At 42.3% G+C, this 24,942-nt stretch overlaps 1 protein-coding gene across 1 annotated transcript in view; it reads right to left on the bottom strand.

The window, feature by feature from the left end:
• HADH (hydroxyacyl-CoA dehydrogenase) overlaps positions 1-13,324 on the bottom strand; it is a 34,973-nt gene extending 21,649 nt beyond the window's left edge. Inside the window, exons 1-3 of the mRNA XM_048846687.2 lie at positions 13,154-13,324; positions 7,219-7,347; positions 1,923-2,080 (exon numbers count right to left, since the gene is read on the bottom strand). Of these exons, the coding sequence (XP_048702644.1) occupies positions 1,923-2,080; positions 7,219-7,347; positions 13,154-13,279 (413 nt within the window). The 5' untranslated portion in view covers positions 13,280-13,324. The remainder of the gene's footprint in view (positions 1-1,922; positions 2,081-7,218; positions 7,348-13,153) is intronic.
• Positions 13,325-24,942: the final 11,618 nt, after the last annotated feature.

Below are 24,942 nucleotides of genomic sequence, written 5' to 3'. Positions count from 1 at the left end.
ATCACTACCTTAAATCTCAGTAGAGAGAGCCAGGCATCCAATGCTACATAATGTTTAAACATATAATATGCAGCCACTACTGCTGGTGCAAAGAATGAGAGCAGTTGGTAAATACTGTGCTAACATATTAATTTAATTTTTTTTATTTTTACAGAGTGCCTCAACCACTTAGTGCATTTCCTGAATTTTTTCGAACAAGTGATACCAGTGAAAGGAAATCAGATATACTGCACTTTAGGCTGAAGCACACTCTATACCTTCATTTCAACTGTTATGCTATCTTTATAATACAAACAAAATTATTTGATCCTGGGTACTTATCCAGGTAGACAAACACTTCTCCATAGCCTGAACTGAATAATTTGCAGAGGAGCAGGAAAGGAATAGAGCTCTTTAAAGGGGGAGGGATTCTGTATGGAATTCTCCTCCCTGGGGAATTTCTTGCCCTCCCATACTTGCCAGTTGGTGGAATCTGGACTGTATTCACATGTAACTTTGTGAGCCACACAATAAAATGTCACCCCACCCTGGATGGTTTGCTGTACCTAGCAAGAGAGGAAGGAGGAAGTCATCTTCACTAGATGCAGGGAAATCTCAGATCTTGTCCCTGAGCCCTACTTGATTTAAATACCACAGACTAGAACTCACGTATTGTATGCTCTTCGTATTATCTGTATAATAATTCTACCAATACCTGTGTCAGGAGAACTTTAAATTATCGTTCTGTGGGTATATTTGGGTTAGGTCTTGCACAGATAGTTCTAGTTCAACCACTTTAATGCAGGATTACAACTCAGTAGTACCAACAGTATTTGTATGGGTGCTGGTACCCACCCCAGCCACTGTATGCGAGTGATGTTTATCTCAGAGGATACAAGCTGCCTAAATGCAACTCTGACATTTGCTAATCCTTTACTGATCAGAACTTCTGCAGCCATTTTTGAAAAGCACATGACAAAATGAGTTTGGAATCATGATTCTCGCCTCTTCAGCCACCTTGATTGATTATTTATCAGCCTGACAAAGTAATTGATAATATTTTCCATTTTAGGACAGGGCCTGTCAGATCTCCATTTCTATAACACCAATAAAGATTAAACCTCTTTGGTGTGAGCAGCTGGGGGAAAGGGGGGGAAGGAGGGGAGCAGGAGAAGGGTTTAGTTAAATAATTCATTCTAATTGGTTCACTGGCTTCTCTATATTTTTTTAATCTTTGCTCACAAGCTGAGACTGGAGAATTGCTCTCCCTTTGTTCCCTTTAGAAGTCAATTCCTATTTTAATGTGGGGAGGGAAAGAATTCTGCATTGCACTCGTGCTGTATGCATATAATTTGTGAAGAATATTTGGGTGAAAGATGGAATATGTGTAAAATATTACACAGAAATAAGTTGGACAATTACATCTTTTGGTTTGCTGGCTGCCATGCTAAACAACTGCCAATATTAAAAAGTTATAAAAACAAAACCCTAAAACCACTGCTACAGAAAAAGAAAAGCTCAGGCCTAACGTTTCTCTTTGACCTGAAAAACATATTGTTGGAACAATTAAACAAACAAAGAGATCCTTAACATGACATGCAAAAGTATACTACAAATCCATGGAACAGAAGGAATTTGCAATGAACTCATTTTCTGTCTATGCATACCATGAAATCTCTTGAATGAGGCATAACATGAAAATAAACTGGGTAACTACACTTGCCATGTGTTCAGAAAATCAGCAATTGGCATGTCAAATACTCCATATCACATGATAGTCTGGAAGCAAAGGGAGCCTAAGAAAACCTTCTTGCTTCAGTGTAGAAGCTAAGAAAATGACATAAAACTGTCATTTAAAGAAAAAGATATTAGCTATAAATTTCAAAACAACGTAAGAGACAAGTGGTGATGGATTCCTGTTCATTCTGTTTAATCATACATACTCTGGAGCAAACTTGTCCAGTCTCTTGAAGAGATCATTTTTCACTTGCAGGTTCTCCACAATGGCCTCAACCACAAGGTCGGTGCTGTGTACCACTGCTACTGGGTCTGTGTTCACTGTTAGGTTCTTTAAGGTCTTCTCAATGAACTGAGCAGCAGCCTGAAAGGTTAAACAGAAATCACAAAACCTATTTCTAAAAGGTTTCACTTCTTTGGTATGAAAGTTCTCATAGGTCAATTTATTTCATTGGTTGCTTTTTTGAGCCTTAAAAATATTAGGCGTTATAACTTGCACTATATTTCCAGATCAGTTAGAAAGCTTTAGGTTTATGAGAGTACTATACTTCCACAGATGGACTAAACTTTCACAGCAACTCAAGTCTTCTCACAAGCAAGGAAGAGATCCTTTATTTCATTCTTTTACGATGACTGTTCTCCACCCCACCCTTTATTTCAACCTTCAGAATGACAGTTCCAGTGAACAACTGACTTATCTCTTCAATACTTTCCCAAGAGAATTCTGACCTGCCCTCAGTGAAAATGGACTTCTTTGGTTTTAAACCATTATATTGTTTTTCCTTCCATAAGCAAGATATCTGGTTTCACAGCTCACTGTTATAATTCAAAGCCCTTCACAGACACCTCAGGAAATGAAATGGCTTACAGGCAACATCCACTGTATTAGAGTTCTGCTGGGAATGGGAACAAAATTTCGAATCTCTTTTGTGACTGTCAGTTAATCACTGACACAGTTTATGAGGACAGATCAAATACAAAGGCAGGCTTTTTAAACGAGAATAGAGATCCAGTAGAGCTGAAAACAGACACTTGTATACTACATTTTGGGGTCTAAGAACTTGTCTATACAGGGAAATTTACCAGCATAACTATAGTACTATAATTATACAGCGATAGTTATGCCGGTATAACTCATGTGGACACTTGTACTCCAGAATAAGAAGTGCCTTTTCCCAATTTAGCTTATACCGGTTCCAGAGCAGCATAAGCTAAAGTGGAAAAAGACATTCCTTATTCTAGAATATGAATGTTCCTACAGGGAGTTATACCGCTATAACTATAGCTGTATAATTATACTGGTATTTTTATGTTGGCAAATTTCCCCATGCAGACAAGACCTTATTCCTGCCATGGGTAGGTCTACGTGGTAGTGCAGACACAGGCTCTGACACATGCTTAAAACCAATCTCCCTACCATCCACACATAAAGCCTTCTATCATATGCTTGTTACCGCCTCAGAACACAGGCTTGCTGGCTCATGCAGGGGCATAGATATAAGTGTCTTGCTGTGGCCCATGTCCCAGCCTTCCCACTTTGCAGTGAGGACATAGCTAAAGCATGTGTTGCAATGCTTATGTATTGATAAACCACCAATGCTATCCCACAATTCCTGGGGCCTGTATGCTCCAGCTCTTCTACCTCTCAACTTCTCACTCACCCCCAATGCATTGAAAGCAACCTGTTAGTTCAAATGCAACTGCTCTACATTTAACCCTACGTTGCATGCAGACTGCTCAACTTCAAACACAGCTGAGCCTTGCTTGTCCAAAAAGCAGAGAGAACTCCATACAAGGTTTCTTGTCAGCCTGTGGTGTGAGGACCACAAGACCCAAGATTCTGGCAAAAGCAACAAAAACCAGTACAAGAGCTTGGCAGAGTCAGGGATCAACCAGACCACTGTCCAGTGCGGAGTGAAAATCATGTACCTCAAGATCATCTACTGCAAAGCAAAGGATGGGAATGGTCAGCCCGGGAACTCCCTGGCCACTTCTGTTACAAGGAATTCAATCAAAAGCTGGGAAGCACCCCAATAGAGAGTCTACAGTCCTGTCTCCTGAGTCAGGATGATATGCTTAGAATCCTGGAGGCAGAGAGAGGGAGACCACTAGAGTCACAGGAGCAAAACCCCAAACACAGCAGGGTGCTGGCATCAGGTCTGCACCAGGTCATGGAACTGGATCAATTAGGGGACATCCTGGGCCCATATTCACATTAACTGTTTGGGGATTGATCTGAAACTGCCAGGAGAGGAAGTGACAATGCAGCAGGAGCTGTAATCTGGTAAATGAAGTGGGAGAGATTTCCAGGCTATAACCAATATAATTATTGGTATAAAGAAAAATTACATGCAGGGAATTGTATTTTACTGAGACCACAAGTCAGGCCATTTCCCCACCCACCCCTCAATTCCATGTGGGGTCCATGATGGATGTCAAGAAAGGAAAAAAATTAAAAGGAGCAGCTAGTGATAACTTTTTACTGACTATACGGTTATTGTTAGAAAAGGGGTATTAGTCTCAGCAAGTGTGGGTGCATATTTCACCACACAGTGCTACGTATGCAACTCTGTCACACCAGCATGTTGTTTTGAGTTTCATCACCGCCAGCACTGGTGCAGGTCTCTTTCTGGATTACCAGTCCTAATGGCTGCGGTGGCTGAATTTCGTCGCCTGGATCCCTGTCCACTCATGGCATGCTGTCCAGGATCATCCAGGGTGGAAGTGGCAGGTGGTCTTTTCCATAGCTATAAAGCATTTCCATCCTAGTTCAGCATCTTACTGATTTTTGCCTGAATTTTCACTCACTCCTAGCTGGTAAGTGCTTGAAAACTTTTCATGCAGCAGAAACTATATGGTTGGTCAGATTCCAGGGCAGGGCAACTTATTACAGCCAACTCTGTAGCTCACTAGCCCATTCCTTTCATAGATATGCTGTTCAGTCACCTGACACTGGAAAAGCTCCTTTGCACAGAGGAATGGTATTCCTCTGCTGGCCTGAATAGATCCCTCTGGTACCTCTGGCAGATGTATGTCTTCTAAGACTTACTTAGCCTGAAATAATGTTAAAATAGAAACTTATAACAGACCCTTTGGTATGAAGACCCGCTTCACCCCCCGCTGTGTGGGTGAAATTTTTTAAAGTTGATTTTTAAATGACTCTAATATGCAATTCTTATTATAATGTATCTGGGCTAGCAATGTAGCTGGCTAGACCTTCTTAACAGGCCAGTGACTAAAGAATGAATAATAATAAAAATAACACCACCAAGGAGATAAAAGTATCAGCCTGTGGTCTTGCCATAATGCAGAATGTAAAAAAGGGGAAAGAGATTGCTTTCTTCCCCCGCCCTGCCCATGGACACAAAATAATGCACTTTTTCATTTCCTTGGCAGGTCTTTCCACCTCTAGGCATCAAACTAGAGGTCTTGGGGAGCTGACACGCAACCAGCAAAAGGAAAAGTGTCCGGGACAAAATGCTGCAGGACATTGTGGCTATGGCAGATGAGCAACTGGCCTTCCAGAAAGGGAAGGAGGACTGGAAGGTTGGAGGGGGAGGGAGACAGCCAAGCTGGAAGAGAAAACGGTGGCATCATTCCTTGATCATGAACAGAAACCGAGGGAGGAGGACAGAGTGCAGCAGAAGCACTCATGTGAGAGGCTGCTTGCACTCATAGCCACCAGGCAGCAAGTCCCAACTCTAGCAAACACAGAATCCCGGCCATGCTACCACTTCCTGCAGCCTGTACAGCCACTGGACAATTCAGGGGTTCGGTGGGCCATGAACCACACACGGAACAGTACATTTACAGACATCGCACACAACATACCCCACCAGGGCAAAGGAGAACAGGCACGCAAGAGACATTCAGTTTCACTACCAGTACAACTGTAGTGGTTGAACTTATACAGTTTGCTACCTCTGTCTGGCGGTTTGCTTATTCTGCTCTTTGTGTGCGTTTGTTTTGGCTTTTTGATGGCAGCTGGGATGCCAAGGATTTTTCAATGTAATTGGAATGAATATTTTTCAATAAACTATTTTGTTTGCAAGAAGAATAAGTCTCAAAGTTCTATCCAAAGGATTTATTAAATCCCAAAGAATCAAAATCCACGACATAGCAGTAGCTTAATGTCTACATACAATAAAGCAGTGGCACATAAATTGCAATGTGCCCTGTTCGTTAGCATGTTAAAAATCACATCCTCTCATGCATAGCATCCTGTGAACACACAAGGCATTTCTGATTTCCCCTGCCTGTCCGGATCCAACCTCAGTCGTGTCAGGTGCATTGTCTACTTGTCTGTACCAGGCTTGCAAACCAGCAGCATTCTGAGTCCACTTCAGGTAAAAACATTCTCCATTTTGTCTTGCAGAAATTGTACAGTGGACAACAGGCCACAATAATATGGATGGCACTGACAACACTGACATCCAAACGTTTTACTAGATGACCGTTGTGGTCCCTGCTAACCCTATGGTTCCACGATTCTAGTCTCATCTTGCCTTGAGTCCGCCAAATGCACACTCCACCACATCCGGCAACTTCTGAGCCTTCTTTTGCCAAGTCCTCTAACACTAGGGTATAGTTTCATGAACCATGGCAGAAGAGGGTATACAGGGTCTCCTAATAGAACAGGGGGCACTGAGATGCCACCTATAATAATGTGGGGGGGGGGGTACGTGGTTCTCACTTGTCCAAAATGGAAAATGCCTGATCTCCACAGAACCCTGGCATCTCAGTGTCCATGGCACGTCCGCAGAACCAGTACATCTCAGTGTCCAGGAACCTGTCTCTGTGGTTGACCAAGGCCCGCAGAACAATGAAGTATTACCTTTTGCGGTTGACATATTCATTTGCTCCTGGAGGAGGGCACATTATGGACCAATGGGTGTTATCAATGGCCCCAGTGCAGTTTGGAAAGCCCACTCTTTCAAAGCCAGCCATTATTTCAGGCACATTAGTTATGCCCACCAGTAAGCTGCAATTCTGATACAAAGGGAGAACATGTCTGTGGAAAATGCAAAGCTATGTTTCTCCCTTCCCCCATGCAGTGACTTAAGCAAGTCTATCTGAGGTTCCTTAAATGGTATCATTACAATCTTGTAATCTCTGCTTTCGGGTAAAGTTGGTGTATAGTGCTTTATAATGGTTTAAAGAAATCTTACTATTAGATAAGGATAAGTAACGTACAACTCAAACTTTGGGCTTTAACCTTAGTTTTCAAAGGCTTCCCAGCTTTTGAGGTTAATCTGTCATTTAAGACTACAATCTGAAAAACCAGAAAAAGACACGATGTACCAACTTTCCCAATCAAAAAACCCTGCAAATATTTTAACTTCTTATCTTCCCAGCTTTTTGAATGTCTTTATAATACTATTCTACCAATCTGAGTCTCCTGTATTCATCTGTGCATTAATTGCCAACAATCACAACATTAAAATAGTAATTCTACCAAATTCAATAAAATTTGTCCAGTGGTTAAAAATACCAAGATGTCACCTCAGGCTTGTCTGTAAACATCTTCTTTGTCATTCTTTTCAAACTATCCTCAATCCCTTTCCTGGAGTTCTTCAGGATTTCATCAGTCTGGTCCACTAACACCACAGTGTGACCAGTTGCTGCAGCAACCTGGGGAGAAGGGGGAGGGGGAGGGAGAGAGAGAGAGAGAGAGAGAGGACCTATTAAGAATGTAAAACAGACAAGTCAATTGGGCTAATAGGAGGAAAAATGAGAAAGGGGTGGGTAGAAAATTAAATTTAAGCAGTTACACCATAGGATAAAGAGAACTGAGTTCATATCAAATAATCTTGATTTTGTATTTGGCACATAAATATTGGCTCATCTATAAACAACATTTAAAAAAAAGAGAGAGACTGTCAGTTTAAAATCTTAAAAAGCACTTAATGTTCTTACTTATGTTACAAACAGCTCAGATTATTACAACACAATCTTAAAAAGTCAGCTTTTTACTATATATGTTACTTCATTATTTATTTGCAGTGATGTTGCAGCTGTGTTGGTTCCAGGATATACAAGACACAGACTGCTAAACGTAAGGGGTTAAACACACATGGTGGGAGACCACTTAAAATGAAGTGGGCAATTGAGGGTTAGCAGGCAAAGGGATGTGTTACAAATTGTTGTCATGAGATATAAAACCAGTGTCTCTGTTGAGTCCGCAAAAAGAAAAGGAGTACTTGGGGCACCTTAGAGACTAACCAATTTATTTGAGCATGAGCTTTCGTGAGCTACAGCTCACTTCATCGGATGCATACTGTGGAAACTGCAGCAGACTTTATATACACACAGAGATCATGAAACAATACCTCCTCCCACTCCACTGTCCTGCTGGTAATAGCTTATCTAAAGTGATCATCAAGTTGGGCCATTTCCAGCACAAATACAGGTTTTCTCACCCTCCTTTGTGTGTGGGGGGGTGGAGGGTGAGAAAACCTGGATTTGTGCTGGAAATGGCCCAACTTGATGATCACTTTAGATAAGCTATTACCAGCAGGACAGTGGGGTGGGAGGAGGTATTGTTTCATGATCTCTGTGTGTATATAAAGTCTGCTGCAGTTTCTACGGTATGCATCCGATGAAGTGAGCTGTAGCTCACGAAAGCTCATGCTCAAATAAATTGGTTAGTCTCTAAGGTGCCACAAGTACTCCTTTTTGCGAATACAGACTAACACGGCTGTTACTCTGAAATCTGTTGAGTCCATGATTTCTAGTGTCTAACAAAGTTAAGACTTTATGTTCCCAGGCTCGACTTTTGAAGGTGTTGTGCCGGTTTCCCTAAAGGATGAGTACTGAGAGTCAGATATGGAGTGGCTGCTTTGTGAAAAGTGTTTGCCCACAGGAGAGATGGTATTTGTGTCTTTTTAGATAATTTTTCTGTGAGAGTTCCTCTAAGGACATACTGATTGTAAGATTTCACCTACATAGTTTTTTGGGCATTTGATGCACTGGATGAGGTAAACCACATGTTGTGAGACGCATGGATAGGCCCCAATGATTTTTGAAAGGGGTCTGCACACCATTTGAAATTTTTTAGGGGTCCACAAATGTAAAAAGGTTCAAAATTACTGTTCTACGAGGCTGCATTGCAATGTGCTATTACTATGTATTTCCTGTCTTTTGTTTAGTCTTTCTGAATGATGCTGAACAAAGTAATGCTTCCAACTTGGAGAAAGAAATTATTCAACAAAAATTCCCTTGAACTAGTTTATTGTTTTCTAAGGTGCTATACTAAAATATAGCAGGTGGCAGAAACTAGTAGAGAGAAGGGACTTATTAAAAAGACCACCACCTCTTTCAGGCCCACTCTTACACAGCCACATTCACAGTTTCTTCTTTCAAAAAAGAGAAGAGAAACAGGAAGAGGTGCTGGTCAATTTATTGTAGTAACATTGCACTAATGGTACTTTCCATCCAAGGAGCCAAAGCTTTTTACAAATGGCCAATAAGAAACAAGACAACCCTGCGAGTTAAGTAGCACTGTCCCCATTTTACAAGAGGAACTGGCAGAAAGAAATGTGTGACCTGCCTGAAGTCACACAAGGTGCACGTGGCAAAATCAGGAATAGAATAAAAAAATCCCGGTTCCTGATCCCATTGTGACAGAATGTACTCTTGTATTCACACCCTCCACCAGTGGTTCTCAATTTATTTACCATTGTGGACCACATATGCAGCTCTCTCTGTGTTATGTGGGCTGCATCCAAACAATATATATACTACCTGCATGTCCCTGACTGTGTTACATGGGCTGCTGCTATGCGCTGCTTGGGCCACAGGTTGAGAACCACTCCCCTACACACTACTATAATAATCTTTGTACAAATCATGTATTTTGAGGTATTACTTAAAAACTCATAATTTGCTGGTCGTTATTGTCATGGCAAAATACGTGTGGCAATACTGCATGGGAAATTACAAGATTCCACTGTGTTATTAACACATGTTCCAAACAGAAACTGAGAAACAAGTCTGTCCTAAACAAAGGAATACTTGCACTGCTTAATTTGCATTTAAGCAGTAAACAGAGGCATCAAGCAGGAAGGGAAACAAAGGAAGCTAACAGCTGAGAAAAAAGCAGCAGGGAACATCCTTCCACATAAACTTTTTATCTCCTGGTACTGAGCTGGAAATGTTTTTCAAGGGGGTTGGGGGGAACTATAAAAAGGAGGGAGAAACACACCAAGGAACCACCCACCCCCTGTCCATCAATTCACTACACCGGAAGAGACAAAATAGCTGTTGGACTGGGGGAGGGGTCCTGATGTAAGAAGTTTGATCAGTAAGACTGCTGAAAGCATGTAGTGAGAAAACTTTTTTTAATTTAACAATTTGTTAAATAAGCACCAACAACATTTTATCTTTATTTTTCTTGTAATCAATTCTGACTTTTATGCCTCATTACTTCTGCTCACTTAAAATTTCTCTCTTTGCAGTTCATAAACAAATTTTATTGTTTTATTTAATCCAGTGTGTTTAAACTGAAGTGCGTGGGAAACTCCATTTGGGGTTACAAGTTGTGTGCATATTATTTCTATTAAAGGAATAACAGGCTTAATATAACTTGTATTGTGCAGGAGAGGGCTGGGGAGTACAAGACATACACTTCTGCAGGAAAATCTAGGACTGTTGGGATCACCCTGCACTATAGCTTAGGCTAGTGAGAGCAAGAGAGTAACCCAAGTGAAGCCCGCAGGCTATAGTTGCACACAGACACTGAGGGTGGGGCACGCATGCTGGAAGGCTGTTTGTGAGGTTTTGTAAAGCAAGGCATTGCAAGGCAATCCAGGTTGCAGGGCAGGGGTGACACAGCTGCTTCTTAGTCTGGATTTTACTATATGTTACACCTATACTTGAGCAACAGCCAACCTCTCCCACTTGCAGTACGGAAAGGTTTAAAAGAAGGCATCTTCCAAAGCCTTAAAAGAAAAAACAAGTCATTGCAAAGAAAGAAAGAAGTGCTGCTCCCAGGCAGTACCCCAGTCACCCTGGCTCTGGGATAACCCCCATATTTATAATTACAATAGGATGCAGTGAGCACAAGGAACAAAGACACCCTAAAGCATCCCTTCACCCTGAGGACTTGCATTCCTTCACACTAGGGTCCCTGTCAAGAACCATGCATGTTTCTCTCTATAAACAATTGCCAATAAGAGTCAGAATGTGTAACAGAATTCACAATGGAGTTCAGTTGTCTCTCTGAACTAATGAATTTTAAATATGTGCACCTTCCTGAAACTTCAGCGCACATATTTATGGATTTCACCACACACTCATGTGGCACTGCATTTATTGAGAAAGGCCTTGAAGGCTCTTTCAGAAGAAATCCCAAATTCCAGTGATAAGGGTGTGAGAGATTATTTTTATAGAGAAATTAAAGTTATAGATGACTAACCTCACTTTAGGTAGCAGACAAATGTGTGGACCTCCTTCCACAATAGAGGCAACAAGAATATCAGAAAAAGCTATACCTCTGAGGGAGCACTAATGAGTTGTTAAAACAGGAAATCCAAAGTTAAGAATTCCTGGGATTTACTCCTAGTTTGCTTTGTGACCTTGCGCAAATCACTATACCTCTCTGTGCCTGTTTTCATGTCTGTAAATTGGGGAAAATAGCAGCAACCTACATCACAGGAGTGTTGTGTGGCTTAATTATTGTTTGTGAAGTGCTTTGAGATCTGTAAATGAAAGGTGCTGTAGATGTTCAAAGTATTATTTTCCTCGTTAGATAAGTAAATATATCTGAAATAGTCCTGTCCCTGGCTTAGCGATCAGCCACTTGATGGACAAAAATGTCAAGTTAAAAGTGAACTTTACAAGTCAAAGGCTATAATGGCTGAACACTAAAGGAAAACAAGCAAATCCCACTTAAATATTAACCCACTGTAAAACACTAGATTACAAATAAGGATACAGTATCTTAACAAAATGAAATTTAGTTCTCTTGCAATTTAACGAGACTGTCAATCAATCTGTTCCTCGTCAAGCTGGTACCAAATCATTTTCATAGGGCTTTCTTCTTCTGCCTTATCAGTCAGGCAATGTGTGAAAGATTCACAAGAAAAACCCAAACTTTGTACTCTTCCGTGACAAATAAAGATTGGAGCATTGCGAAGAACACTCTGAACACAAATATACATTGGAAAGGCACTTATATTAAAATTTAAAAAAAAATCAATAAATCACATCTACATATTTTGTACCTCATAGTGTTGCAAGTAATCCCTCTGGCATGATCCTGCACTGAGTCCAAATGGACAGGCTGCATGCCTCACACAGAACCCCACTGGCTTCAGTGGGACAGCATGGGAGCTAATTTCAAGACTGGGGTCTAGGATTACTATAAGAAAGTCTTTAAAAATATTTGTTTTTGCAGCGTTTGCTTTGTGCATAACCACACTTTGTGTATAGTTACCATTTCCCCTTCATAGTCAGTTTCTCCATTGTTTTGTCAATCCCCACAAACATTTTAAAAGACTGGAAAATGTTACTGTACAATCACAAAACGGGGTAACTCAGCAGTAGGTGCAATATCTGAAACTACTTTTAATTCATTTTTTGAAAACGGACCACCCTACATGTTTACTGCGTCCCTACTGAAACTGAATCCAATTCAAATCTATTCTAACAGGAACGTGGAGCACAAAGGGGACGAAGAAAATGAATGCATCAACTCTATGCTGAACGGGTTGTTGCAGTTTCTCACACATTTTTATGCAGAGATAAGAGATGACTACATACAGGTTTGAACGTATTCAAAAGTTGAAACAGAGTGTTTACGTAAATCCAAAGTCTCAGGTTATCAGATGTTTAAGAACAAAGTTTTGAAGATCTGCCTACATAGAGCATTTATGCAGCTAATTATGCTCAGAGTTAAAATATCAAGCCAAGGTAAGTGACTCATGGCAGAAAAGTTTTTAAGACAGCCTGTGCCAGAAACGACAAGACATAACAACAGAAACCAAAAGAGCAAAAAGGTGGCAGAGGCAGCGTTATTTATACGATGGTAATCCTCGGCGGCCCCAGGCACTGTACAAACACATTCCAGGAGGCTCCTGCTCTCAAAGAATCTATGACAGTTCACACACAATGGCTGGGGTGACAACTGGCTGAGCCGGTTCCGAAGGCGCCTCCGGAGACAGAGCACAGCCCCCTCCTGCCATGCCCGGGGGGGGGGGGGGGGGGAAGGGGGCGCAGAGGGCTGGGCAGGCCCGCCCCGCCCCCGGCAGCTCGGCGTCCGGGGATAGCGCAGGCCAAGGCGCCCGGGCTGCAGCTTGGGCCCCCGGCAGCGGTGCCTCCCGCTGTCCCTAGTGACAGGGGCCCGGCGGGGCAGAGACTCCGAGGAGCCGCCCCGTGCGACGCGCTGCGGGTCTCCCTTCCCCAGCGGGGTGAGGCCCGGCCCGGCCCGGCCGCTCACCTGGGCGATGCCCGCGCCCATCAGGCCGCCCCCGATCACGGTCACATGCTTCACGATCAGCTTCTTGGCGGCGGCCGTGGCGGCGGAGGACGCGGCGCCCGCGAAGCGGCGGGTGGCGAAGGCCATGGCGAGCGGAGTGAGCGGGCGGGGGCGGCCGCACGCAACAGCCGCCCAGCGGGGGCGGGGGGGCGGGGCCGCGGCAGCCTCGGGCAACGCCCACCCCGGGGGCCCCCCGCGACACCGGCCGCCCCGCGGCCCTGAAGGGCGGCTGCTGACCGCCCGGTCCCGAGGGCAAGAACCAACCGCGTGGCTTCCTGGGGCAGAAAATAGGCAGAGTGCCCTCCACAGGGGCAAGAGCCACCCCCACCATGTCCCTGGGCATGCCCCCCGCCTCCCCCCCCAGCACCCCCTACCCCCCAGTGCACCGTCGCCGAAGGCATGCGCTGCCGCCCTGACCCGCCCCCCCATGATCATTAACTAGCCTAATTCCTAATAACCAGCAAAAGGCAAAATGTGCACACACAAAAATCGGTTTCAGAGTCGCAGCCCTGTTAGTCTGTATTCGCAAAAAGAAAAGGAGGACTTGTGGCACCTTAGAGACTAACCAATTTATTTGAACATAAGCTTTCGTGAGCTACAGCTCACTTCATCGGATGCATCCTTTTCTTTTTACAAAAAAATCGGTTACATTTGTACCATGCCTCAAAATGCATGTCCCTTTTTTCTTCTCTTTACTGGATCCACAAGCCATGGTTAGCAGGAATTCTCGTGCTAGAGATAAGCGTCCCTACAACCAAGCTGTCCCTCACTCCTATACTAGTTTAAAAAAAAGAGAGAGAGAGAAAAAAAATTGCATAGAACGGAGGCCCCGATTTTGATTCTTAAAAGGTTTTACCAACTTCATAAAGTGAATGAGGTGTTCTGGGGGAAGCGGGGCACCTTCCACAGGTAATGAGCTATTACCAGCAGGAGAGTGAGTTTGTGTGTGTATGGGGGTGGGGGGGGGGATGTGAGAAAAACCTGGATTTGTGCAGGAAATAGCCCGACTTGATTATGTAAAGAGTTGTCACTTTGGATGGGCTAGCACCAGCAGGAGAGTGAATTTGTGTAGGGGGGTGGAGGGTGAGAAAACCTGGATTTGTGCTGGAAATGGCCCACCTGATGATCACTTTAGATAAGCTATTACCAGCAGGACAGTGGGGTGGGAGGAGGTATTGTTTCATATTCTCTGTGTATATATAAAGTCTGCTGCAGTTTCCACGGTATGCATCCGATGAAGTGAGCTGTAGCTCACGAAAGCTCATGCTCAAATAAAATTGGTTAGTCTCTAAGGTGCCACAAGTACTCCTTTTCTTCCACAGTACCACTCCCTATTTTGACGCCTCAAAAAGGACTGAAACAGCAACACCAACAAACAAAAATCCCCTACAACAAAAATCCTATGCATGTTCAAAACAGCCCACTTGGTAGAATCTGCTACTGGTGGACTCAACAAAGCAGCTGCCTAAGATAAATACCATAGCAAAGGTCAAATCTGATTGCATGCAAGGGTATTACAACTGCAGTTACTGATTACAGTAATACCTCACAGTAAAATGTATGCTATAACATATAACAACAGTTATATGCTATAATATATAACTAGTCAATTTAGGCTAGTAAGTTTTGGTGTTAGTTCTAATGGGCAGTAAACAAAATGAATCCCTTATTAACAGGTGATCTTTTCTTTGTAGGATACTGAAGGCTGAATTATACCAGGCACCAAGCTCCATCAATTCCCACTGACTTCATTCGGCTTTCAGGGGACTCAGGAAACAAGCTTTAAACATAATTATTTATAATCATTTAATTGGAATGGTCTTCTACACCATAATAATTGATCTTGGAGACAGGTTTTGATACCATCAATGTAAGTAAAAGCTTAGGGCCTGAGTTACACCTACAAATAGGGTACAGATTCAGGCCCTTAAAGCTGATTGTATAATCTTATTTGACATGTTCAAAACAAATTGAACCATTTTTGCTTGTACATGACAAGCATTACCCCAATGTTTGTTGAGTTCAAAAGATTGTTAAACATTTGTAGGAAATATTGAGTTTGTGTAGGAAAAAAAATACAAACATTAAATTCACAGGAACAGTTTAAAAAGAAAACAAAAATATTTGGCATTTTGCATCTGTTCAAGGCAAGCAATAATTTTACATTCCCTTTCACCCAGCTTTTTCCATGATTGATAAATCTGTTTCACTAGCAACTGCCCTGCCATGAGACCATTCTAAAGATTTTAACTCAACCTCAGTGCTGGCACAAGCGTACTCAACTGGACTGGCTTAATCCCAGTGATTACATGAACTTTGGTATACAGAGGAATCTCACTTCTCCTTCTCTGATCTACTAAGGACAGCCTGAGCAAGCACCAACTGCAGTACTGCAACCAAAAGTGTTTATTAAAAAAAAAGTATTATGATGGGTTACCCCCCATTCTGGGGTGCCACCTGATGCAGTGGGTACCAATGATCCCACCTATTCCACCAGCCTGGACTCCCTTACCTTGTCCTGATGAACCAGGGCCTCAAGCCTCCTCCAAACACACACACACAAGTAGGGACACACCCAGCTGCAGAAAGCCACAGACACTGAAATCAGTTCTGCCTGGGAAGACTCAACTAGGGAATTGCCCACCATTCAAGTGCACTCCCACTCTAGAGAGTAAACCCAAAATTGTTTTGTGCTGCACAGAGAACTATACAGCATAAAAATTTGAAATTCACCCTCTCCCTCAATGTGGGGAAGAGATATGCAGTTTCCCGCCCCCAGTCATGAATTCTACAAACTGGGATTAGAGAAAACAAAACAAGTTTATTAACTATAAAAGATAGATTTTAAAGTGATCATAAGGTTTAGCAAATAGATCAAAGCAGATTACCTTAGTAAATAAACTAAACTCACAAACTGAGCTTAACATACTAGATAGGTAGGATATAAATTAACAAATTCTCATGCTGTGTGATAAGCAGTCTGGCAGACTCTTAAGGCACAAGTTGCCTTGGTTTTCCCAGGTTTTCATACACAGACTAAAGATCCTTCTAGCCTGGGACCACCACTTCCCACAGTTCAGTCCTTGCCCCCCAGGTGTCTCCAGGTATGTTGTTTCAGGGAGATTGAGGTCCCCTATGATGTCATTGTCCCCCCTTTTATACCTTCTTCCCATTTCCTAGAAAGCTCTTTTGCTGTGACCTTGGTCAAACAGTTCCCATTGTGTAGTATTATCTCTGAGAGGTTTCTATTGTATACAGTTCCTGGGGTAATCCTTGTGCTTGTGTGCATTTCCTCAATAAACCCTTAACATTGTTTGGCCTTTCTACTGTTGTACCTGAGAGGCTGCTTGTGGGTGCTTTCAAACTCACAACGTTTCAGGAACGCATACACAGCCAAACTTCATAACTTCACATACGATGATAGCACATACAAACCAATGAGATATTAATGTCTAGCAGATCAAGACTTTTAGAATGACACCTCACAAGACATACTTGGTACAAAACATATCCTAATTATATGACAGTGGTGACTATTGGGGTGTCAGGCTGTCACAAGTATATTGTGTTTTTATTTGCTTTCAAGTGCTTGCTTGGGCAGCTTATTATTCTGGGGAAGTTCTACAGCTTGCAATATAAAGGAGGTCAGACTAGATCCAATGGTCCCTTCTGGCCTTACAATCTATGTAGTAAAAAGAAAAGGAGTACTTGTGGCACCTTAGAGACTAACCAATTTATTTGAGCAAAGCTCATGCTCAAATAAATTGGTTAGTCTCTAAGGTGCCACAAGTACTCCTTTTCTTTTTGCGAATACAGACTAACACGGCTGTTCCTCTGAAATCTATGTAGTGTTTTGAGTCTGTTGGGTTACACTTGGATCACACTTTCAGGCTTTTCTTCCCAACCATATGGGTATAATTTTTTTTTTTTAATTACAATCTGAATCACAAGAATGTAGGTGCTGGACTTTAAGAAAAACACCTAGTATTAAGAGACTCTCTATAAAATCCCACCAGTTAGCAACATACTGTGACAAATTTTATTTGAGAGGTTCACCAAATTAAGTTGGTTCCTCAGGAGAAACTAAGTGCACTCAACTATCTTTGGCATTTTGTGCTAAAAGATCACTGCAACAAAAGTTGGTTTTGAGATACAGATGAGGTGCTTTGTTCCTTAGTAAACTTTATCTGATTGAAGATTATTCAGGACTAGCCAATTACAGCTGGAAATTCTTTTGCTCAGTATTCACAGATATGACTGAACGCCTGCATTGAGCTCACCCCAGCTCTGCCTGAGGGAGACACTACCAAACATTCAAATCCTATTCACATATGCAGAACAACATTAAGCAAAATAAGCAGAGCTCCCTAGTCAGGACTCCCAGGAGCACAAGAGAAAAAGAAGATCCGCTTCTCTTCAGCCAGGTGGACCCCACAGTATTTTGTATGAAAGATGTGAGGAGGGGAAAGCTCTCCTATTAGATTCAGCAGGAGAAACAGAACTGCTCTCACCTTTATCTGATGCATGTCTTGATAATCTCTCTCTTTACAGTATCTCCAAAATGCTTCTGCTGACGTCTTCCTCTGCTGCTGCTGCAACCAAACGTACACCCCCGTTGCTAACTTTCTACTCCTCTTCCATTTCAAATTAAAAAAATCCTTTCTCGACAGAATCATCAAGTAACAGGGTGGGGTTTTCAGGTAGCATTGCCAGCCTACATGGCATGATTAAAGTTATCTACTATACTTAGATTGTTACCTCTTTAGGTAAGGGCTCATCTTTTCATTCTGTGTTTGTACAATGCCTAGTACAAGGTGGTCCTGGTTCATAACTAGGGCTTCTAGTGCTACAATAATACAAATAATATAGAATGATTATGATTTTGGTACAGACAAGGTTCCAATTCTTGGTGCTATTAAGGTGACACTCCCAGTTGCCACGTTCCCTACTCCCAAGTGTGGCATTGTATAAACAGTAACAATAATGATCTTTAATATTCTTGCCCTCTTAAATGGGTAATTTGTCACATGGTCTGCTTGGCTTGAATGGTATCCGAACTAACATCCCTTTTTCAAGTAGGCAATATAGCCCACTGGCATTTAAGTTCTTTAACCTGTTGTGCTGGGGTGTGACCCTGTTCAACTTGTTTGCTCTCATGAAGTTACCAATTTAGTTATATCTTTACAAAGGCCATGTCTACACTACAGGGACTATAGCATCGTAGCTTTGTCACCAAACCTATCCTAGCATAATCCTGTAGTGGAGAGAGAGCCTACAGTGATGGAAAAGGTATTTCCTTCGTTTTAGGAACACCACCTCCCTGAGCGATGGTGGTAGTTAGGTTGACAAGCAGAGACCCAGCTGTGTCTTGTTGAGAAATTGTATAGTCAATTGCTTAAATCACACTTTAGGTATTTGGTCTCTTGACCATATATTTCATAATGAACTAATAAACCAAATAACCACTTAGTGAGAGTTATTAATATGGTACAGAGAAAAGGGTTCTATACAGTACCTGTCTGTGAGGAGCCATCCCAGGTAGCGACGTGCCCCAAGTTACACATGTCAGCTGCCATTATTTATATGATTTTACAAGTTACATTTCCTTACACATAAAAATCCAACCCAAATCCACCCATGCATCACTAAAATCCAACCCATCCATTTGTTCCAGTTCCCTAACTTGTTGTTCTGTTCCTTCCTTATCTTCGTGTTGGATACTAGCATTCCAGGTACAGTACTTATGCGTGAAGGTACTTCCCTAGCTGTGTACTAGGACAGAGAATGAACGTATCTTGACAAGTTTCCTAATTTTTTGCACCAAATGCTTACTTCACCAAATGCAAAGTGTTATGGGATACTTAGAATAAATTAACAGGATTATGGTATAAAACAATTTAGACTATATCACTGTTACAATATGTGTGCTTAATGCATATTATCTATATAAATTGAGATGCTGGCTAGCATATATTAGTCAACAGTTTACACTGCGGTAACTGCAGCATAACTATGGCGCTGCGGGATATGAATTTTTCACAGCTCTAAGTGCTGTAGCTATGCTGACCTAAATTTTAAGTATAGACCAAGCCTAATTCTATTATATTTAAATCTTGTGTATGTAAACCCCCACAATTTTGCAGTACTGATAGTAGGTCATACAGGTAAAATCAGGCCAAGTTAATGTTATAGTAGCTTCACTTTTATACTTACAATGCTAACAGCAGCAAAAATTCCCCTAGGAGTACAGAGGGGAAGAAGTAGTCCAATGTAAAATTATGAAGATACTTACACTAGTTGTGAAGTGAGTTCAGTCTATAAAAGCAATGTGCTAGGGCTTTTTACATCCCTCTATTCCACCCAAGCTCCCGCTGTGCCACCATTGATCCTGTTCCATTTCAAAGACTCTCTGCAACACCCCTTTCCCCATCTCCCATGCCAAGGTACCCCATTTTCTCCCACCATGCTGGGGCTCTGTGCAGTCCCTTTCCCACCCCCCATGCCTCTTTATTCCCCACTCCACCATTCTTCCTTTTTCAGGGTGTCAACATTTTAAAACTGTTTTGGAAGGATGGGCGGTACTAAAATGAAAGGGATTCTTATGCTGGCATAGAGGTGGTTGAAGCTGGTAGCTCTGCTAACCAGATGTCAACATCACTGCTATGCGTCTCCTAGTGAATAAAATGGAATGTGTAATAGCTTTAGAAAAGACCTGATTAAAAAATTAAACAAAAGATTACAGTGAAACTAATTCTCAAGTTGAATAAAGGTAGGCACCATTCAGCAAAGGCACATTCAAGACTTATCTGCTGCAAAAACAATGTAGGTCAATATTGCACAATCCAGTTCTCCTCTCAGCTTACATCTGTTACCAATTTAACTTTGCTCCACAGCAGAAGGGTATAAATTACACAAACAAGAGTAATTTACTTCCTCTGGGTCATGTAGTTTCCAATCTCTCTCTCAGGAACTAGTGGAAGCCTTAATTTTATTTGCCAGGGATGAAAGGCCTTTGTGTCAGTTACAACAAATAACTAGCTCTGGCAGAAGTGATAATGGTTACCCCTATAGTGTATGTATAGCAGCACTTCACATTATGCAGCATTGGATTCTATGTACGATCAGAAGCTACAACTCTTACGGAACTACTTGTAAAGTAACAGTTTTCAGAAGTAATGTGACTTTTACATACCAAATTTCTCTGCAGATCACTGGTTTTGAAGGCAGACTGCAGCAAAAGCAATTTATGTGCAAATCCATTTAACCAATATGTAGGTACTCCTATTATTTTATGTGTCGTTTCTTTGGATTCTGCCAAAATTTTAAAGTACTTACCCTCTTAAGTAGAGGGTAAGTGTACGTACTTTGTATAATCAATCAATCAGTTGCATAGCCATGGTGTTTGGGTAGGCATTTAAACAGAAGTCAGATAAAAAATTATCAGCATTTTATTGTACCTTTGCAACTGAAGATTTCTGGAATCAGCTGTGCAGGAACCTCTTCACCTCAACCTGCTCTAAGGAGATTTCTTGTGTATGGTAAGAGGGGTAATTAGCAACATTTGTAGAGCCAAGTCCAGATTGGTGAGCCAACGGGTAGTCTCAGAAATGGCTTGGTACAACCCTAAGATACCACTGGCAAATGACTGAAGTGGGCACTGACTTACAGACTGGTCCCACAGTTTGCAGCTGGGTTCCATAGACACATTGTGCATGGTCTCTCATCTTCCAGAGTTGAGAGAGTTGACAGTATCTGCCATCTGATGTTCTCAAACAGTTCGAAGTGGAATATTGTTTCTGGGGTAGACTGAAGCCCAGAAGTTTTTTCTGGTGTCTGCAATCAGGTGTTCGAGACATTATCCCAAATTTTTTTCCAGTGGGCCTCAGGATTGAATGAGGACAATTTAAGAGCTTACCCAATCCCAAAAAGGATGGAGAGATTTCAGGCATGTCTTTGGAAGGTTCTAGAGGTCCTGATGAACTGGTAAGTTCAGGTTGGACGTGGTTCACTTGTACTCACAAGCTGTATGTCTCTCTCTCTCTCTGGATCTTGGGTGACAGTGCATGTGCCAGAGTGGGCAACCATGGAACAGGTGTTGATTTTCATGTTTGTTATAATTCTCATTGTAGCATTAAGCTGCCTCTCCAGACCGATGCACAACATTCAGCAATTAAGAACACGTGCTAGATGCACTGTTTGAAATGTCCGCATGTAGTGGCACCCCATATTGCGTCTACATGTTTTTGGACAAAGCTAGTCTTCGCTTTTTGCGTGTCTTCTTCAGATGAACTTTAAAAGTCAAACTTCTGTCCAAAGTTGCACCCAGGTACTTTGGATAGGGCTCATTTTGGACCTGTTGATTGCTGAAGGTCACACTAAGTAGTTTCTTAGCAGCTTTGTTGTTTAGGAGAAAGGCAGTTATCAAGATTTTTGGAGGAGCCACTGGGGCAGAGTTCCCAATATTTAAAGTATTCTGCCATTATCTTGACGTTGGTGAAGAGGAAGTTGTCCATGATAGTGAGGCCTTTTGCCTTGTTCCATAAGAGGAATTTCATCAGCATAAATCAATGTATGTGAAATTGTGTAACATAAGTCACTAATATAGATCTTGAATAGTAAAAGAGCCAGCAGGGATCCTTGAGGTTAATCATCATTGAGGATGCATGCTTTGCTGATCTGCCCTTTCAAAAGGGATGCGATATTTACAGTTGCTCAACATTGTGGCCAGGAGTTGCACAGAGCTATGGTATTCGATGACCCTTGATACTTGATACCTTGAGCCATAGCCCATCTCTTCATACCATGTCATAGGCAGTGGATAAATCTATTAGTGCTGTTCTGGGTTTTAGATTCTTCTGGATGTAACTATTAACGGTGAGAACCTGGTCACAGCCACTTTGTCCCAGTCTGAAACTGGCCTGTTCCTTTGGCAGGATGGCCTCAAAGATAAGGGTGAGATGGGACAGTAAAACCCGCTCCATTAACTTACAGGTTGTGGAGAGGAGTGATATTGGGTGATAACTGACAGCATCATTTGGTGGTTTCCCATGTTTGAGGAGGCCAATAACTATTGTCTCATGCCAGCTTTTAGGAATCTTCCCTGTTTAAATACATGGCAGTGAATAGGTCTGTCAACTATACTTGTCCCTTTGGTCCCAAATTCTTAAGGAAAATCAGGATAAATGCCATCCTTGCCAGCAGCTTTTCTACTTTTGGAGGCCATGAAGGCCTTGTTTATTTCTTCTGCAGTATAAGGAGATGATCGCAGCAAAGTGGCAGGGCTTTGTTGGACATTTGAAAAGAACTCTTTCCTCAATCTTTTGTCTAGTCACCTTGTCGGTTTTGATCTTTGAATTACAGAGAAGGTATGCGTTAACCGAATTGGCTGTAATTTTCAGTTGATGGTGTTTCACTAAGTCAGCAGCTCCAAGCTTATGGAGGAATGCCCAGGCTTTACAACTGAAATGAGTGAAGTCCAGATCCTCCATGGTTTCATTCAATCTCTTCAGGCGAGCGGAGTTCAAGGACTCTATTCCTGCTTTTTCGGTGTCTAGATCACCACTCTTCCCATGTTCTTTGAAGAGTGCTTCTGTCTCCAGCTGCCAGCAAGAAATATAGATAGTTGTGAGAAATGCGTTTAATAAGATGAACAAAGCAGTCAGTTTTCTGGGATTGGTTTGATACAGTGTATCCAGTCTTCAACTTCTGCAGTGTATGCAACCCAGTTTGCTTTGCAGAAATTCTTGCATGGTTTCGGTGCTGATTCAAATAAATGGAACTCCAAAGCAGACATGCAGAATAATGTGCCACTGTTGGCTGCAAGGAAATTTCTAAGGACTGTTCCTGAAGCTTACAGAGGAACACCAGAATTGTCTTTAATCAGAAAACATATGTAGAGTATTCCATTTGGCCAAGTGAAAAGTCAATAGTTTTAGGGTCAAAAAAGATGGACATGTGCAAACAAGGCCCAGCCTGTGAGTTGCTAAGCAGCTGCATCATTTCTGCTATAGCCCTACTGTGAGTGGTCGCTATTAAAATCACCAAGATACACAGCTTGGTGAGGGGGAAATGGTAATATTTGCTTCAGCTATTCAAGATTTGGAAGTCTGTAGACATTAGTTATGATCAGTTGTCTCAATCTTCGTGCAGCAATAGAGATTCCCACGGTCTTGAACTCCTCCAGGACTGAGACATCTTTAAGACCGTGCCTAATGTACACGGCACGGCAATACGCTGTGTCGTCCATGGTGGCAATGAGCTAATAGACATAAATTTTATCTCTTGCTCATAATCTGCAGCATGAGTGATGATGTTGCTCTACAAGAAAATGTCAGTCTCCTTAAGAACTCTTGAAAGGTAGTCACGCTTAGCATGTGACAGCCAACTAGAATTCAGTTGGTACACATGTGGAGCTGGTCCAACGGTTCTTCAATGCTGTCCCTGACAAGGACTCAAATTTCACATTGCTAAAACCATACCTGGAGATCAACAAATAGATGTCTCATAGCCTTTTGACAACAAACAAACCACATGTAACGGGAGCACCACATGAAGGTTTTTGTCTTGCAAGAGATGAAAGCAATATAAAAGAGTAGTAAATATTTCAAAGCAGTCAATTTTTGGCAAAGTTAAATATACTACAACTAACACTGCTAGTATTGGTTCCAACTCAACTCTACTATAACTGTTTGAGGATTTAAAAAAGGGAAGAAGGAGGATCCTGGGAACTACAGGCCAGTCAGCCTCACCTCAGTCCCTGGAAAAATCATGGAGCAGGTCCTCAAAGAATCAATCCTGAAGCACTTGCATGAGAGGAAAGTGATCAGGAACAGCCAGCATGGATTCACCAAGGGAAGGTCATGCCTGACTAATCTAATCGCCTTTTATGATGAGATTACTGGTTCTGTGGATGAAGGGAAAGCAGTGGATGTATTGTTTCTTGACTTTAGCAAAGCTTTTGACACGGTCTCCCACAGTATTCTTGTCAGCAAGTTAAGGAAGTATGGGCTGGATGAATGCACTATAAGGTGGGTAGAAAGCTGGCTAGATTGTCGGGCTCAACGGGTAGTGATCAATGGCTCCATGTCTAGTTGGCAGCCGGTATCAAGTGGAGTGCCCCAAGGGTCGGTCCTGGGGCCGGTTTTGTTCAATATCTTCATAAATGATCTGGAGGATGGTGTGGATTGCACTCTCAGCAAATTTGCGGATGATACTAAACTGGGAGGAGTGGTAGATACGCTGGAGGGGAGGGATAGGATACAGAAGGACCTAGACAAATTGGAGGATTGGGCCAAAAGAAATCTGATGAGGTTCAATAAGGATAAGTGCAGGGTCCTGCACTTAGGACGGAAGAACCCAATGCACAGCTACAGACTAGGGACCGAATGGCTAGGCAGCAGTTCTGCGGAAAAGGACCTAGGGGTGACAGTGGACGAGAAGCTGGATATGAGTCAGCAGTGTGCCCTTGTTGCCAAGAAGGCCAATGGCATTTTGGGATGTATAAGTAGGGGCATAGCGAGCAGATCGAGGGACGTGATCGTTCCCCTCTATTCGACATTGGTGAGGCCTCATCTGGAGTACTGTGTCCAGTTTTGGGCCCCACACTTCAAGAAGGATGTGGATAAATTGGAGAGAGTCCAGCGAAGGGCAACAAAAATGATTAGGGGTCTGGAACACATGACTTATGAGGAGAGGCTGAGGGAGCTGGGATTGTTTAGCCTGCAGAAGAGAAGAATGAGGGGGGATTTGAT

Source organism: Caretta caretta, chromosome 4 (genome assembly GCF_965140235.1).
Source record: "Caretta caretta isolate rCarCar2 chromosome 4, rCarCar1.hap1, whole genome shotgun sequence".
NCBI classification, from domain to species: Eukaryota; Metazoa; Chordata; order Testudines; family Cheloniidae; genus Caretta; species Caretta caretta.
The sequence above is the reverse complement of the archived record's forward strand: the minus strand, read 5'-3'. Positions and strand labels throughout refer to the sequence as shown.